Source organism: Micrasema longulum, unplaced genomic scaffold (assembly GCF_059751315.1).
Source record: "Micrasema longulum isolate JH-2025_06_02 unplaced genomic scaffold, ASM5975131v1 h1tg000795l, whole genome shotgun sequence".
NCBI classification, from domain to species: Eukaryota; Metazoa; Arthropoda; class Insecta; order Trichoptera; family Brachycentridae; genus Micrasema; species Micrasema longulum.
This window is the reverse complement of record NW_028277987.1, coordinates 136,699-156,398: the sequence shown is the minus strand read 5'-3', so window position 1 is coordinate 156,398 and position 19,700 is coordinate 136,699. Positions and strand designations below refer to the sequence as shown.

The following is a 19,700-nucleotide window of genomic DNA, read 5'->3' as shown; positions in this document are numbered from 1 at the left end:
AACTTTTATTTCAACTAAACTTGAAAAATCTATTAAAGTAAATAGCGAAAATTCTCAAAAATATGAGTTGTCTTATTTGTTTCTCATTTTAATTTATCTTTTTAAAAACAAATATAATATTTCCTTGATATAAACAGCATAAGTAAATGTATAAAATTTTTATGCCTATAAAATAACTAAAATAAACCCACAATGATTTTTACTTAGAAAACAAAATAAATAATTCACTCTGTACATTAAAACACATTATTAATGTAGAAGATAAACTTTGAAATATTTCATTGTTTTAAGATATTTTCTCGGAATCAAACATTCTACAAAATACCGTTTAATTATTAGAATTCTTGTAGCGTTTCTCATTTAGAAATTTCCTTCATTCAGAAATTAATGTACAAACTTACTTTTCAACTTTAAATTGATTCGACTGTTTTACAAGCAGGTACAACAACTGAAATGAATAAGTTGAAAATAACGTTAAAATGTTAATAGCTTTTTAAATATTTATGTAGTACGTGAATTTACAAATAAAATTGGCAGTATGTGTATATATATATATATATATATATAATATATAGGATGTTCAGTTTATTGATAAAAAAAATAAAAGATGAAATTTATACCTACAAGATTAACTCCAATGTTTGTTTACCTATATTTAATTGCTTCGGAGTTTTCAGCTTTTATTGTTTTTTTTGGTAAAATTACAATTATTTCCCATTTTTGTATTTCAGATAATCTAGCGTATAACTAGTTATCTGGAGACCGTTTTTTAACAAAAAGAAAATAACCTTTGTCTCATTTATTTGAAGAGTAAAAATATTTTGAAACTTAATGTGTTTCAAAATAAAAATTGCTTAAGTAAAGGATAGCCCATTTATTGAAGAAAAAAAACTAAATCGAATAAATGATTAGTTCCCTGAATAACTACAATGTTTATTCAGCGCTATTTTATGGTTTCGGAGATATTTATCTAAAACTAGTTATATAGCGTCCAGATTTTTTTCTCCTAGGGCTTACTTTACGATATGTTGAGAAAAAAATCTGAATGCTAGTGTAACATTAGTCCAACAGAATTAAAATAATATTGGGAAAATTGGTAGTTCATGTGAAAAAAACATTTAAAGCTAAATAACTCTGAAACCATCAAATATTGAAGTGCAAACACTGAAGTTATTCTAGTAGGCATTTAGATCTTCGATTTTGATTTAAATTTTAAACGACAATATAAAGGACACCCGTAAAACAACATACACATATTTGTACACTTAAGTGAAATATAACAATCTCTTCTCTTTAATTTTATTTTTTAACTACAAAATTTAACGTTAACGGTAAATTTTCTGTTCGCAAAAACAAATTTGAAGTACCTAATTAGTGTAAATGCTGATATTAAAAGTATTAAAGTTAAGTTTTTTTCTATTGTCTTCAAATGTTTATAAGAATTATTATGCATTTTTTTTTTACATCTGAACAGAGATGAGCTGGTGTAATTAGATTAACACAATGTATAACATGCTCCATTTGTGCCTAATGCATGTGTTTCAAACATCTACACATTTTTTAAATGTTTGTTGTGTGATGAAAATGACAAAAAGTACATGACTTACATGAACTTTTGTAACCAAATTTAAAAACAAATAAAAACTTACTATATTTACGTAATTTAAAAAATATTTTTTGCATGAGCAAAACCAATAAGAAAATCATCCGTCTTAAAAATGGACTATGGGTACGTAGAGGTAGTGTTTTCACAGTTGAATGAATCAATTTCAATTGTGCAAGCTATAACTTTTTTTTTTTCATAGATGATATCTGTTGGATTTTTTATGAAGTTTTATAGCAACACTTTGATTTATTTTTCTAAATTATACTATTCATCGTCAGTACTCAAAATACAAAGGATCACAGTAATACAAGTAAAGTAACATACCTTCTTATTATATATACTTGTACATGTTCAGTGACTGCCTGCTTTCCTTTATGTAGGTACCAAGGAAAAAATCTACTGTTTTAAATTTTCTAAATTTTTTTTAATGATTTTAAATTATTATTCTTTTATCTAATGTTTTTTTTTTATCTAACACTTTATTTTTGGAGAAAATATCCTTGTCATTTTATAGACGTGGTATTTATATTTGATGCCATAAAGTCATACTAGATTCTCATCACGTTCTTCCACTAGAGGCGCCCGTTAGCTTTCATATCTCTGTATATATTTAGACTTCGCCAATCAGCGGCATCTTGGATAATACATGATAGCTATGCTGTCTTTTAACCATAAAATCAGAGGATTGCTAACTAGAATAAATTTGTATTTTTAATTTATTAATATAAACTAATGGTTCAAGCAATTATTTAGTACACACCATCCCTTATTGGCAATATACTTACAATAAAATAGGCATAATACTTGCTTTTACATTATTGCAACAGAAATTTAGATGTATGGGCATTTAAAAGACTAATGACCTGTATTGATTGATAGTATTAAGTACCTGGGAGTATACGTTACAGAAAATGGCAGCTTTCAAAAACAGCTGTGAGTGCGGCTAGGAATAGCAGGCGCCGTATACAAAAGTATAAAAACGGGAGATTGGTTATTTACTCAGTGAAAACCAAATGGCACCTATATGACGCCTGAATAACACCTCTTCTCCTCTAGCGATACCTCACTAGGGCCCAAAACAGCAGGCTATTGTGTTTTGAGGACAGGTGTTTCAGAAAAATCTTGGGTGTGCGTTAGTTTGACTTTGTGAGGAATGAAGAAATCGGAGAACAAACTCAGCAAACATTAGTGGGAAAAGTTTTCAAGTGGAGGCAATACCATAAACAGCAGATACCTCCGGAAAGCCTTAACACGGCTTGCTAACTTTACAAGGAATAACGTTCTCGATGTCATGCGAGTGTTTTTTGGGAGTTCATCTCAGAACTGCGGGGTATAAATCTGACTTGGGAGGATGCTAAGGAGCTGGCAGCTGATAGAGATGCATTGAGGCTATTTGTGGACACCATATGTTTCAAATAAGGAGCGAACATAGAGTTATGATGACCTGTCATTGGCAGATTGATGTGGCTACGATTAAACTAATATAAAACGCCTATTTATTTCTTCAATACAGTCCACAAAAACCACACCAGTGTTTAAATAAATGAAATAAAGTACAACCCACTTTTTTTTTTAAAAGTTCTAAATTATTTATTTCATTCTATGTCCACTTTCTAGTTGGACCATATGGTATCCTCAAAAAGCCACCATGTATTTCTATCGGCTGCCAACTCCTTTGCGTCCTTCTAAGTCAGGTTTTCGTCCCGAAGTTCTAGCATAAACTGCCGACGAAAAGTCAGCAATGGACGTCCAGGACGCCGAGAACCTGTTATCTTGTAAAGTAGGCAAGCGTGGTTAAGGCTCTAAGGAGGCATCCACAGCATAGGATTTTGCCAACCGTATCGCCCCTGCTTGACAACAGTTATCACCGGAGTTGACTGTGTCCGTTCTCCTTTTTCTTTGTTCTTCACAAAGTCAAACCACCACACATCCAAGATTCGTCTGAGACACCTATTCTTAAAACTCAGAATTTTTCTATTTTAAGCTCTAGTGAGGTGTCACGATTCGCATCCGTGGAGGAAAATATGTGTTATGCAGGCGTTATATAGGCGACATTTGGCTATCACTGAGTAAATATCCGATCTCCAGACAGCCTTCGTACTGTTAAATGTGGCAGCGGCTACTCCTAACTGCACTCCCAGTTCTTTTTAAAAGCTGTCATTTTCTGTATTTTCAATAATTTGGTTTGACAGTCAGGGAATTTAGAGCATCAAGGCATAAAGTATTCCACAATAATAAATGTTTGACCACAGGGTTAATGCTTTAAATATTAATAATATGTCACAAAATGCCTCGGTTTTTGCGATATTGATATAAACCCATGCATGCGGAGTACCTATTCAGCTTATCTGTTGTGACCCGAATACCGCCTACTGAATCGTCAATTATAACCACATCATCGGCATATTCAAGGTTGCAGAGTTTTTGGGAGGGTAAGATAAACATTACTCGATTTAGTGAAATTGACTTTCTAAGGATAAAAGCTGTAAGAATTATAAAAAGAAACGGTACGAGGAAGCAACCTTGGCGAACTCCGGTGGTGAACTAAAAACCAAAATGTGATAACATCATTTATTCTGATTTGCTACTTAAATGAGGGGTTTGAATAAGTTCGATTAGTTTTATAATGTTATAGTTATATATTCCAAAGGAATGTTAATCAAAATAATGCGCAAAAAATGTTGCGAAGTTTTGATATTCTGTGCAGATACAAGAATAAAGCTCAAACAGATTTGAGCTATACTCGTATATACATAAGATATTTCTTGTTTCCACGATGTATTCGTCAAAGACATACAAACATACATAGGATATACAAAGGACAATTAAGTTAACTATACGTGAGGCTTGATAGAGATTTCCCGTATGATGTTCTTGTACGAACCCTTATTTGGACGGGAAATATAAAGGGAGTTGTGATATTTTTTCGGATACCTACGTGTTTGTTTTTCGGGTAGAAAATCTTTGAAGTGGCGAGGAAAACGTTAAAAATATATCAAATGCATTTTTATTCACCCTTTTCATACAAACATGTGTTTTTGTTAAACATTTCATTATGGAAAATAATATTTTCTCACGATAAATGAATGAAATAAATGTTTTTTCAAATTAATTATTTCTTTATTCAGTTTCAGTGCTAAAATACGACATTTACTGGCAAAAATAGTACTTGTAAATTACTCACAATGCAAAAATTCAAATAAGTGCTTTTGTAAAATATCCCCAGCAACATCACATGTTATGATTAAAATAAAGAAATAACAAAAAAAAAACAATAAAAGCAAACTACCCAACAATCTAAGCAACTTAATATTCTTAATTAAGAAACCTGATTTTACAGAGCACGATAGATTGAAAGAATATTGAAAAATAGAAGAAGAGTACATAATAGAAGGAGAAGATTATTCTTAAAGACAACTTTAAATTCTTCGGACCTCTTCCAGCCGACTTTTTCCAATTCTTAAGAGCCACTCCTTTAATTCAATCAGGAATTTTTATAACATAAAAAAAAATATCAGTCTTAAGATTTAGATACCAGTACAAGTTGGTTAAATGCTGTTGAAATGCGGTTTTTAAGGCAAGTATGGTCAAAATAATCAAAAATGTCAAGATCAGTGCCGTATTGTATACAAGGTGGAGATAAACGTTATCTATAAAAAAAAAAAAAAAGGGTTTTGCGCTGGTTTCTACATTTGGAAAAATAGGCAGCAAAGAAAGCCTAACATATTTACGATGCAAATGTTGATGAATGCAGAAAACGAAGAAGAGACCAAAAAAGATACCTTCCTCAGCGTTGTTCTCTTCATTATTGAAAAAAAGCTTATTCCAAACGTCTCCACTCTTCACTATCACCTACTGTTATTATCCATGCTTAACTGGCTATCGAGGTAATGCCGTTGACCTATATTTTTGTGGCTATCCAACACCTCTTTTGTTTGCCCACGGTCTTCACTTTATTATTCAGGGTGTCCAAATGCCCTCATTCTGTCTCACCAAGTGCCCTGCTCACAGTCATTTTAACTTTGTTGTACGATCCTTATCCACAATTCCGGTTTGGCGTAGACCGAGCATCTGTCTTTCCATAAAAAATTGCGTGCATTTTAGTTTCTGGCTACTTTTCTTTGTCACAGACATGGTTTCTAGTCCGTATGTCATCACTGGTAATAAAAACGTTTAATTAACTCATTTTTTTAGGTAAACTGAGACTTAATTATTTTCAAAAATGTTCAAAGATTGCCGAAAACAGCCCAACTTTCGTTATGATGGATTGTTTGTTTCTACAGGATTCATGAAGTGTTGAGGCGAAGAAAGATCACTTTGAATTTTTAAATAAACATTTTCTGTCGATCTCCTGAACACATGCCGTGGTCTTGTCTCTTTCCTCCTTTCTATCAATATCGAACGGAGTTCTTGCTACTATCCATATCCTTGTTATAGATCCTGTCGGAGTTACAGATCTTGCGGCTTTTAGAAATCATTTCAAATATTTTTAAAAGTTTTGTTATCATTTTGACGAATTGATCAGGTCTTCAAATCAAATCAATCTTAGTCAGTGAATCATTTCCGTCTTTTTCTTTTTAATTTAAAAAAAAATTGTGTGAATGGCTTCTAATGAGTTCAAGAAAATATAAAAATAAATCTTACCTTCCCAAGATTTTAGAGGTTTGTCAGCAGATAGAAATATGGAAAGAGGTGATAAAAAATACACCACAACGCTTAGACCAAGTGAAAAATAATTATATTGGGAATTTCTTTCTTGCAAAAGGCGGGAATCAAACCCGTGACGCCAGTTTCACAGTTGGCCGTCTACCCAACTGCGCCACGGGCCTCTCAAGCTTTGCTGTTGAATTTTACAAATAAACGTCGCTATGCAGAAAGAGGCCAGTCCACAATTTTGAAAAAATTAGATATTGATGTTATCGGGTGCAGTGAGGTCAATTCCATGTACTGCTAAAACAGCCAGACCACTTTCATACAAAACACTGTATTAATCACCTTCTGAAAATGGTGTCAGTTACAAAAACGGCATTTTTCAATTTGCAGAAAACACCAAAAATCTTACGGTACTTTAAAAATCATAAAAAAAAATTAAGAACATAACAAGACTTTTGTTTATTATGTAAAAAAAACAAATGTATTCATTGTTTATCATTTGTAAAAGTCAAAAACATTTCTACTGTTGTGTGGATTTGATTATTCCGTCTTTTCACAAAGGTGCTATTATCTAAGTTTCACTTTTCTATGACTGTCTGATCTCTGCAAAACAAAGTTCAAATAATAATAAACAAAATACTAGTAAAATAAAAAATTATAATAAAGGAATCAATTTTCACCGTCTTTATCGATTTTGACTTTTGACAACACAAGCCATATATTTTTTCGATTGACAAAAATGGTTTTTGCAAACAAATAGGGTTCACTTGACGTTTTTTATTCTTATATATAACACATTCGTTTTAATATTCTTGCATTTCGCACATTCATGACACGGGCCGCACATTCGCTGATCAGTAATTGGAGATTGTTCTAGAAGTGCCTCTCGTTATTTTGCGAAGAATGCCTTGCTTGAAGGAAGCAGAGAGCTTATTTCTAAAGGAAATGCATCTGTGAAACAAAAACACACGCGCACGGCACTTAGTACTATGATTGGGACCTCTCCACTTTGACACTTGATGACAACCGTCAGTCGATTGTTTTTAATCTGGAGCATTTGTCATCCGTGGAGAAAATTATACTAATGAATACTTATGGTTATTGGTGATTTGGCTTGCATTTACCGTGTTTTTTCAAATTTAGAAAAAAATCCGCACGCAGGATAAATACTTACGTTGGCATATCAGATGAATTTCAAAGAATAAAAAAAAGTTATGATTGATGTACGAACGCCAAAGTATAGAGTGCACGGCTGGGGATGAAATGAAAAAGGTTTATTTGAGACGTGAAGAGAATATGGAAAGTAAGAGAGCAGAAAAATTATATTTTTTGGACGTAACGTGATGGAAATGTAAAAAAAAACACTACCGGATATCTAAATCGATGAAACCTTAGCAAACAGCAAGATAGACATTATTCATGATCCTGTTCCAAATTTTGTGAAAAATCTTTTGGGAATAAATTTTAATTCAAAATATTTTTATGTACTATTATATTACAACAGAGATGAAGAACATTTTGTAGAAGGGAATATAGAAGTCTAGATATTTACAGGGCTTATGACCTGTCATTAGCTGGTTTAAGTGGTCACTTTACACACTGAGTAACATCGATTCTGGCTATTTTTGAACCTCTATAATCCTTATATTTTTTCGCCATCTTTACATTTATGGAATAATAGCAGATGTAACTTTGTGTAAGCTGATTATTTAAACCAGCCAATGACAGGTCATTAGCTCTGTAAATAACTAGACTTCCGTGTTGATGTTCTAAAGTGTTTTCCATTTCTGGTGGTCAGAAATAATTTACTGTGGTAATATAACGCTTTAGAGATTTGTAAAAAAGTAATTTTTAAATGAACAAAAGTTAAAACTTAAAGATGTAAAATGATTTAATTTGGAAGTAAATTTAAACGTTTTATTTTGAGAAATGAATAAAGAAATAACTAACGATCATTTAATTTATACAAAAATAAATATCGTTCATAGTTTTTTTTAGGGTGATACGACTTCAAATTGAAAAAGAAGAAGCAAATATTTGTTGGAATGAGTTTGGTATGATTGTGTCCTATATAATGAAAATACACCTTTTTTTAAATGGCATCCGGCGAATATAATGTAACCCTATGACTAGCAGTTACGTTGAGTATTGTACAATTAGGGATAGCTCAATTGTTTTTTTTTATATTTGAAGCTTTTATAAAGCCACATTGATAACCTGAAGAAAAACTCACCAAAACACGCCAAAAACCGGCTTGAAGAAATATAAAAGCCATATCGTTTTTCCAAAACTACGATATTTTATCGTGTATATTGTTCTTTTATTTCAATAATTTGTATTGGGTGCTAATGAAGTACAAGAATAATAAAAATATAAACTATACATAAATTATAAATAATTTAGTTGTAAGGTGTAGTTTTTTAAATCAAATTTTGTAAAAACGGTCCTTAATTTTTGAGCACTTTTTCAAACAAATCCGAAGTTATTTCTGAAATGATGGATGTTACATTAGCTTACAATACTTCCAGATTTGTTGGTTAATTTTCATAGACCTAACTTTACCATATGAGAAATATTTCATTGGCGTCAACTTTTAAGACTCTAGAGACTCCACAATTGAACTACAACCATGGTACCTTCATGTAAATATTGACGCAACTTCTTATTTAAACAACAGATTTAAAAAAATGAAAAAAATTGCTTCAGCAAGAACCACTGTTAGCGAATATGATCATTATGATAATTTTTTTTTTTTTTTTTTTTTTTTTTTTTTTTTCTTTTATTCAGGAAACATACAGTACAGTTACAAAAGTTTATATTTTACACAATTGGACTTAATTCTAATGGAACAGTGAAGTTTCCATATTAAAAAGCAATTAAATCTAATGTTAATTATGAAAGTATAAAAAAGAGAAGGAAAAAGAAACTATAAATGAAAGTTGTTTAAAAATTTAAATTTAAGTGAAAAAAAATATATTTTAAGGTTTGTAGTTTGTAGTGAATATTTACAAATGGAAATAATATTAAAAATGAAGAAAACTTGTAAGAGTAATTAAGAATTAAGAATGGAAATAAAGAATGAAAAACATACTGAGATGTAAAAATAAAATAAAATAGTAATAACATTTTTTTTTTTTAAAAAAGGAAAAACATAAACACATATTTATTTTAAGGGATTCAAAGAAACGATGAGAAGAATCTTTAAGTGAAATATAAGACAGTAAATTTAAATTTAGGTCAATTTAAAAACATCTTCAAAATTAATGACACATTATAGTAAGAGCAGCAATATATTGATTTTATGAACATATATAATATAAGTAATTAAAAGTAGTTTAAAAGTATAACAAGTTTAAAAACATGCCAATGGCAGCAGAGAAAAAAGAAAAAATAAAGAAGGAATAACAAGTACTTATGGCAAGTAATCATTTAAAATTTGAAAAGCAATATAAGGAGAAGATTTTAAACCAAGAGAAGTCGATAAAAATTTCATTAAAGCGATTTTAGAAGTAATACAAAATTTCAAAAGAGAAATTTAATTTATAATAATAATATGAATGTATGTAATTTGAGTAATATAAGAGAAAAAGGGACCAACCGGAGTTTTATTCAAAAGTTTTCAATACACTATTTTTAAATAATTGTAATCCTGTATGATATATATCTATATGGTTAAAAAAGCTGTTAAAAGTGGAACACGATCTGTGTAAAAACGAATTCTGGCAATAGTTCGTATTGACACTAGGTATTCTAAAGGTTGGGTGATTTCGTAGGGCACGTGATGGACAGTTAATATGAATTTTATTTAGGAGCTGGGACGAATCAGCTAGACTGTTAATAATTTTATAGAGGAATGTGAGGTCCATTAATGTTCTCCTTTTTTCGAGGTTAATCAGTTTGTGAAAACGTCCAGATAAGTCATGATTTGGAAATATAAGAGAGCATCGGAAATTCAAATGTTTTAAAAATTTGTTTTGTACTTTCTCCAGCCTGTCAATATAAGTAATGTATTGTGGATTCCAAACGATAGACGCAAATTCAAGATGGGTTCTTACATAACTATAATAAAGATTTTTTATTGTTAGATCATTTTTAAAAGGCTTAGATACTCGTGTAATAAAACCTAACATTTTATATGCTTTTTCAATAATTTTATCAATATGTGATTGAAATGTCATTTTTGAGTCCAGAACTACACCTAGATCTCGTATTTCTTGGACACGGTGCAAGACTGTACCCGATAGAGAATACGAATAATCTATCGGATTTTTTATTCTCGTAAAGGTAATTGTTTTGCATTTAAGCGGATTTAATATGAGCTGATTATTTACACAGTAAGTAGAGAAGTTTTCAAGATCTTCTTGCATATCAAGACAATCTTGTAGGGAAGTAACTTTCTTGTATATTTTTGTGTCATCGGCAAATATTTTGTATTCGGAAAATTTAAAGACGTTACCCATATCATTAATATAAAGAATAAACAATAATGGACCCAAGTGGGATCCCTGGGGTACACCGGAATAGCATTGTTTAAATGAAGACTGATAGCTTAATAGTGCAACTGATTGGAGGCGATACTTTAAATAAGATTCAATCCAACGTAGTAGATTACCGTGAAAGCCATAACATTTTAATTTGTGAAGAAGGATTTTGTGACTGATTTTATCAAAAGCCTTGCTAAAATCTGTATACTGAGCGTCGACCTGATGTCAGCTGCCCATTACGTTTAGAACCCTATCTGTAAATTCAGCAAGATTAGTAGAAACATTTCGCATTTTAAAGAAACCGTGTTGGTTTGGATCAATGAAGTGCTTCACCGCTGGAGAAATTTGTTCAGTGATGATTTTTTCCATTAATTTGCTAAAAATTGAAATTTTGGATATGGGTCTATAATTTTCAATATTGTGTAGATCACCAGTTTTATGGACAGGAGTAACGTGAGATTTCTTCCAGCACATTGGAAATTTACCTTCTTTTAATGATAGGTTATAAAGATATGACAACGGACATGCCAATTGCGTTGCACATCTTTTTATGAAAAACGTAGGAAATCCGTCAGGTCCTGCTCCTTTTGAAGGATCTAGATCATTTAAATATTTAAGAACTAATTTAGAATTAAATGTTACAGTTTGAAGTCAATGACATTTCTAGAGTCCACAATAGGTAAATCAATGTCGTTATTAATAAAAACAGACTGAAAGAAGGTAGAAAATAACTCGCAACTGCTTTGCACGTTATCACTCTTTGTATCATGAAGAAACATTTCAGTTGGATAATAACTTAGAGATTTTTTCGATTTAACGAATGACCAAAATTGTTAAGGATTTTTCTGAATAGCTAATTCAGTTTGATCAATGTATTGGTCATAACAATTTTTGGCTTCTTGTTTCTGGCGTGAACGGAGAAGAGAAAATGTTTTATAGTCTGCAAGGTTTTTATAAGTTTTCCATTTTTTATGGTATTTAAGTTTTTCATTTATTATTTTTATTAGTGATGCGGAATACCAATTTGGAAATTTTTCACAAGATTTCACCGTCTTAGTTGGTACAAATAAAGTCACTGCATCATTAAGTATGGAGTAAAATACTGATGTCGCTTTTTCTATATCTAGTCCCTCAAATTTATCGTTCCAATTTACTTCCGAGAGTAGTTCATTTATTGCTATATAATTTGCCGAATGATATGAAAATTTAAGTCTAGAACCACTTTTTGCGTCATTTGATTCTATTCTTGCAGTGATATCAATACAAAGTGATTTGTGATGAACATCTTCTGTAACGAGAGGATCGTCGCAGGTTATTACATTGCACAGGTCACTGTTACTTAAAATGAGATCAAGTATGCGATTATTACTATTATTTTGGGAATTAAATTGCTTGAGATTCAAAAAGTTTATTTTATCAATTAAATTAGTGCTAAGTGAATCGTTAAATTCACACGGAGAAAGGTAATTAACCTCAGAATTAGATTTCCAATTTATATTAGGTACATTATAGTCTCCTAGTAGAATGAATAAATCATCAGGATATTTGTACATAATACTAGAAACATTCTCAAAGTGGCGTTTTATATCTTCAAGATGATAACGACAGTGGGGTAAGTATGTAGAACATATGAATATATTATGTTTGGAATAAGTTGGAATTGAAACCCATAAATCTTCATTTATAGTTGACCAATTTAAATGACTGTCTGGTAAAAGAATCTTTCGGACAGCTATAATCACGCCGCCACCAAATTTTTGACCTGTTTCTGCATAATTTCTATCTCTCCTAAAAACGGTATACCTATCATCAAATATTTCTCGGTTGCTGATGCTACTGCATAGCCATGTTTCTGTCAGTACTATCACATCATATTCATTATTTAAAATTGAGTTGAAAAGAAGATTAGTTTTAGTTCGTAGTCCACGAACATTTTGGTAATATAATTTTAGAGTCGTGCCCTTTGAGATACAAAATAATAGTGTAGAACAAACAATTGAAAAGAAATCAAGATGACCTTTTCAGTTAGGAATAGTAATATTATACAAAATATGAGAATCAATAAAAATAATAAGGTTGTAATCACTTCGTTATGAGGAATAATTCGAAATGTTCCACATAGATGCATGAAATATGAGTATTGGATATAAAAAATAATTAATAAAGTGAAAATATATGTGTGATGAACACTATCATTATCGTTTGACAATAATAATATACATAATATGATAATGAAATTAATCAAGAATGAGGATCCATGTATAACATTATATTTTTGGAAAAAAGAGGGGAATTTCCTTTTTATAGTTTTATTTTCTCCATATCTGAAGATTTCGTAATTAAATGTAATGGAGAAGTATCGTTTAGTCGAATAAATATTTTGGAATTTTTTACCCAACAAAATTTTATGTTTTTTTCTCTTGAAAACGTTTTCGCTTCCTTCAATAATTGTTGGTTAATAGGGGTCAGATGGTCAGAAAAGTAAATTTTACGTTGTTCACCAGAGATGTTAAGATCCGAGGTAGTTATTCCTTTCTTGGCTTTAACACCTGATAGAAGATCTTCCTTTAAATATCTTTTTGTTAGTTTTAATAGAATATTTCTTGGTTTATTTCTTTTAGTTTCTCCATCTGAATCGAGCTTTTTAGGGCTGATTCTAGTGACAAAGTCTATGTCTGATTTTAGTAGACTGCAACCGATGACTTCGCTTATTTTTGTAGTTAGGTTGATAAGGTTTTCTTTAACATTTTCGGGTATTCCACTAATTATTATGTTATTTTGTCGAGAAAATTGGTCTCTATTGTTGGCTTCCACTTCAATCTTAGTAATTTTATTTCTTAGGTATGTGATTTCTTCCTCAAGTGTATCCACTTTAGTGATTTTTATTTCAAACTGGGAGATTTTCTTTGTTAATTCTGTCATTTCATCACTCATTTGGTTCATGGAACACTTAATCAATGACATTTCTGATTTAAGTTCGTTTTTTAGTTCATCGAATTTAGTTTCAATAAGATGTAGAATATCAGAGTGAAAATTTCTATTGTCTGTTTGATTTTGCGTTGTGAAGGGTTGGTTTAATTCCTTATTGATCACTTGCGGACTAGATGATCTAGAACGCAGGTCTTGCACTTTACATGATTCACATTTCCAGTTAGAGCGTGATATTTGTGACATTCTTTTAAATATAGTTGATGAGGTACCTACACATGTGTAGTGAACACTTAAGTAACATCTTGAACATTTAAGTGTTTTAGTTGGGCTTATGGTTTTTGAGCATGATGATTATGTTTTCATTATTTTTTTTCTGTTTTTATTTTTATTCGCCTCATAACATAATTAATAATCAACGCATATGACTACCACGCAAAAAGTCTTTTTTAAATTTTTTTATTTATATTTTTAAAATATTTATATAATGGTCTTAAATTAAAGTTCTGCTAAGTTGTATACAAACAACTTGTCAGCAGGTTCTTAAAAATGGCTTCGATTATTCATACTTTACCTACATTAATAATAATTTTACTTGAAAAACAAAACATATTATACCATATTTTATTACATTATTAAACATTTAAATCTATCACTAATATTAAAAAAATCGATCAATGATAATTTGAACATAGGTCTCAATCCCTGTATTTAACTCTGTATTTTTAATATTGTTTGGTATCATGTTAAATATTTTAGATATATTTTATTGTAGTGTCCTTTTGCCATATTTATTGCAATGTCTAAAAAAAGCTAGTCCTTCCATACTATTTTTTTTTTTTTTTTTTTTTTTTTTTTTTTTTTTTTTTTTTTTTTTTTTTTTTTTTTTTTTTTTTAGAGTCTTTATTCAATAAAATATACATATTATTACATTATAATACATTATAAAGAAAACAAAGTATTAAGATATATTTTGTCCCGATAAACTATTCAATAATAGTTTGTCATCGGGTGCTCAGACATTAGTTTTAATTAATAATCAAATAAGAAGAGTACAGACATAATACTGTATACGTAAACGTAGAGTAAAATAATACAATTAAAATTAAAAAATAGTAATTTACTTAAATATATTTTAAATATAAGAAAGAAAAAAAAATAATAGACACATATATAAATAGTGTGTGCTCATAAATGTAATCAAAACAAGATAAGAAAATAAATTAAACAAGGTAAAGTAAATCTAGAATTTCAATTCATATCTACAGAAAAAAAATATAAAAAATAGTAAGAAAATTAAAAGTACATATTAAAATTAAGATCTAACATTTTTTATTTGTAAATGAAATAAGAAAGTAAGAAAGTAATAAAAGAAAAGAAAAGGTTAACCCAAGAAAATAACAAAAATGTAATTAATGAGGGATAAAATTATTTTTTTTCAAAAAATGTATATATGTAAAAAAATAATAATAAGTGAAGAATATTAAAAAATTTAAAAAATGTATTACATAAATACTACATAAATAATAAATCAATATAGGAACGTTTTATCTACTAACCACTTACGTAATAGAAACTTAATTTTATTTTTACTATGACATGTTTTCATGTCAAGTGGCAACAAATTAAATACTTTTGGAACAATATAATCCAACGTACGTTGTCCATATTTATTTTTAAATTTTGGTACTACTAGGCCATCAACAGATGTAAATCTTGTTAGATAGCTGTGTTCTAATTTATTTTTATATATCGAGCTGAACATCTGTTGGATAATAATTTTGCTCCATAAAATACCCTTAACTGGTAAAACATTTAATTTATCATACATAAATGGGGTATTATTCCTCTGATTGTATACATAATTGGGTGCAATCAATTTGACAAGTGCATTTTGAACATTTTATACATATTTAATGTTTGTTGAACAATAATGTCCCCAAGCAGGTGTTGTAATCATGTACCAACTTGTGTTTATACTCGGAGTGCGACGCATGCTGACAAATTAAGTTGTTCTCAAGTAGAGCCCTTACTGATAATTTATTTACAGATTTATACATAAATGATATTGAAATATTATGTCTCTGGCGGTACACATTTTTATGAAGTAATAATTCGATCATAGAATTTCGCGAAACTGCTAAGCTCGGGATTGATTTCCGACATGGATGAAGCAAAATATTAACTTTAAAAGGTTTTTTAAATAATACTATTTCACAGTCTCCCAACTGCCACTTAAAGCGTAACACTGATAATTTTACCTTCAAGTTACAAGAATAATTGAGATTAGCTGTAGCTGGTGTAACAATGCAGTGCTCTATGTATCGTAAGGTGCAAGAGAGGGAATGATAAAAGTGATTTTTGTATTTTTCCACAGATAAGTCCAGGGTTACTTCGCCAGCAGCCAGTTGAAGACGGACTGTATAAGGCAGAGCTTTCAGTTTCTTTGCTTCTGCTACCAGACCATTATATGGATGGCCCGCCCATCCTCAGGTGTCTGGCAAAGGTTTTACACCTTTACAATGAAGTGGCAGAAATGCCTCTAAGGGAGAGCGATGGTCCCCCGAGATTAGGAAGAGGTAAGACTTAGTTATTTTTTTATTTAAAATGTTTATCATAATTGTGTCAGATGATGTGATGAAACCTGCCGGCGCGAAAGGTTCTTGTCTTTCTGAAACGTGTCATATACCTACAAAATCTAGTTTCATATTTTCCTTTACTTTGGTTAAGTCAACTCATTTTATTCTATTTATTTTATTATTGGTTCAAAACCCAAGTCTAAAACTTTTATATTTTCATTGCTGCACAAAAGATGAGCAAAAACCTTTAAACTGTTAACTGAAAGAGTGAAATTACTCCTTTAATGACTTGTTTGACAGTAGATGGAAGTAATTATTTTAATTAATTTTTGTCAGTGACTTCAGTCGGTTTGTGTGTGAAACTGACCGAATTCATTGACAACGGCGTTTGACTGAATTGCCAGGCTAGATTTTTTGCTACAAAAATATAATTTATTGGTGTCTTCGTAGAATTTGACACACTCAAATATATTTGAACCTTATTTACTAAAAATTAATCAGAATGTACCTGTTTACTTAGTTTATGAGGCACAGATATATACAGAGTGTGGCTAATGAATGGATAACCTTATACCTATAGATAGAGGACACCATGATAGTCCATGAAATATGCACACTTATTTCACATATTATTCCAGACTACTATCCAAAAAACAAATTGAGAAAATTTCTTTATTTGCAATCTTGGTACCGAAAAAAGTGACGAAGGGTGTCATTTTCTTAAATTTTCTAAAAATGTCGATTAACTCGAAAACTATGAGACTTTTACTAGGCATATTTTTTTTATTTTCTGAATCATCATGGTGTTTCCTATCTATAGGTACAAGGTTATCTATTCATTACGTCACACCCTGTAATTAGGTTTGTTGTCAACTTTAAAAACGCATAAATTAAAAAAAAAAAATTAATCTCTAATTACTTAAACTAGAGCTGTCGAGAGAATCGTTAATTTTAAAATGGTCATGTTTATATTTTAAATAATATAATAATAAAGAAAATAAAAAAAATAAATGGACATATCCGTTAATAAATAAATACGTAGTTAAACGGTTAAAAATATTAATTTTAAATGTTCAACTAGTTTTGTGATATAATCGCTTAAGTTTCCTTTTGCCCAACAAATTATTTTTAACAAAATTGAGTTTAGTAAAAAGGAGTTCTAAAAAAGCTTTTATTTATAAAATTATAAAAAAAATATATTTAAAACAAATCGTATAAAGAGTTTTTCAGCGAATTTTGTCTTAAGTTGTGGTCATTATTTATGCCCATTTCGTTAAAAAAATAATGTTCTATATAACCAGATTTGTTTTGCCCTGTTAGACAAAAACAAACTGAAATTATGAAATGGCGATGAAGTGTAATTTCTACAATATAAAATACATAAATGGTTATTCTTTTAAAATAAGCATGGATTTTGGAGTATTTTTTTTGTTGTTTTTGTTTCTTTTAAGCTCTCAAAAATGCGTTTCATTTTTATTTAAAACAGTTTTTTGGAAAATAAACAAGTTTATATTTTTTTTAAATCACCACTCCTAATTTATTAGTTCTGAGTTTGGAGCCCTACTCTACCCCAACTTGATACCTGTTTTCTAATAGTGAGTTATTTACGACTATTTGAAAATGGTCAAATAATTGAAATACTAGAGTAAATTATAAGAACGCATTTTTTTCTTTCAAAATAAAATTACAAAATGATTTAGTATGTTGTTGAGGAAACTGGTGCTTTTTTGTCAGAACGATTTATAAAGATTTAGTTTAAAACAGAGAGTAATAAGTTTACTAAATTGTGATTCATAACGTAATCAACAATTTGTAATTAATTACAATAATGTATTGTTTATATCATATTTAGAGTATGTAAAAATACTTGTAAACAAATGAGAAGTAATTAAGCTTGAAATTAATTGCAGCAGCAAGGGAAAACCTTTTTTCAGAAAGAGAAATACAGAATCTAGGTAACACAGGGCTTATGACCTTACCATTGGCAAGTAAATGCCGTGTAAATGCTTAGACTTCCATATTTTCTTCTAAAAAAATGTTTTCTCTCTCTGTTACAATACATTTCAATATTGTTTCATATTGGTTTATTATTTTCCTACATTATTCAAATAATGAACAAATAAATAAACAAAATCATAACAGCATTATGATTAATATTTCCATACTGAAACCCAATCTTTTTGACTTTTTTTAAATTAAAGAATATAATTGTAATATTAAAACATAGGTCATAGTAATATATACTATTCGTTACTGAAATTGCCCTACGTCACTTTTTTACTTACTTGGCGTGTACTATAGTATATATTGAAGGTGATAGTGAAAAATCTTTGTTAAGATTATAAAAAGTATTTTGAACTCATATTTAAATATAAAAAATAAGGTTTAAAAAATTGTAGAGAATTTCTTCTGCTTTAATCCTAAATTGATTTTTATACAAGGAAACATATCGAGCATTGCTTTTCTTTAAAATATATTTTACACAGTGTTGCGTGGAACGTTTTCTCCGTGTAAATTTTTTTTTCAGTGTACATGAAATGTGAAATCATAAACTTGAAATTTTTTTTTGTTTGTTTCAGTGACTTCAAACTCTTCAGCTAAGCAGCCAGTAATGACAACAAGTTACGTAATCCCCCTGTTAATTTTGTTTTCCTATATTTTTATTCAAATTAAGTGTTACGTTGTAAAATAAAATATTTAACGCAAGTAGCTTAGAATCTATAATGAATTTTATATATTATACTTACATGTGATTTTAGATATAAAATTGAGTGTTATGTGGCATAATAAATAATGTATAAGAAATTTGGTCCTTTTTATTAACTTATACCTACCAGAGATGAATCCAATTAGACCGAATTAGTTCAATGAGTCCAATTAAATAAGTATTGTTAATTATAGATTATCTGAAAATTAACATTCAAAGGTAATTTTCTTTAACCAATTCACGAAAAAAAGAACAGAAAACTTTTCCACACGTATTTTCATCATTAAAAGCATATTGTGATGATAAACAAATATATTGTAACAAAAAAATACGTAATAAGCTGACATTTACAACTAGATTTAATTTGACCCAACATCGCCATGCAAGTATTTTTTTGGGCCATCGAACTTTAAAAGTCAAGAACACATACTTATAAAAGTTAAATGATATTCAAGAAATGAAATAAAGCGAAACTGATTATAATTTAAATATGAAATAGAAAAAAATAAAACGAAAAAATAGTAGATGTAAAAACAAATTTTACAATTATAATGGTATGCGACTATTTTTAAACACTTAGTTATTATCCATATTAAATTGAAGAAAAAAAATCACAAGAGGTAAAACATCTTAATCTTATGGGTGCATGCGATCTCATGGAATCTTATTTAAAATAATAAATACAAAAATTAAATATTATTGTTGGTACTAATACAACCAATACCTCGAAGTTGTTGTAAGAT

The 19,700-nt window shown here is 29.5% G+C and overlaps 1 protein-coding gene across 1 annotated transcript in view; it reads left to right on the top strand.

Annotated features, from left to right (window-relative positions):
- The window catches only part of LOC148278992 (uncharacterized), a 99,768-nt gene extending 80,713 nt beyond the window's left edge, over nucleotides 1-19,055 (top strand). Inside the window, exons 5-6 of the mRNA XM_088230603.1 lie at nucleotides 16,049-16,250; nucleotides 18,830-19,055. Coding sequence (XP_088086729.1) covers nucleotides 16,049-16,250; nucleotides 18,830-18,942 — 315 coding nt within the window. The 3' untranslated portion in view covers nucleotides 18,943-19,055. The remainder of the gene's footprint in view (nucleotides 1-16,048; nucleotides 16,251-18,829) is intronic.
- Nucleotides 19,056-19,700: the final 645 nt, after the last annotated feature.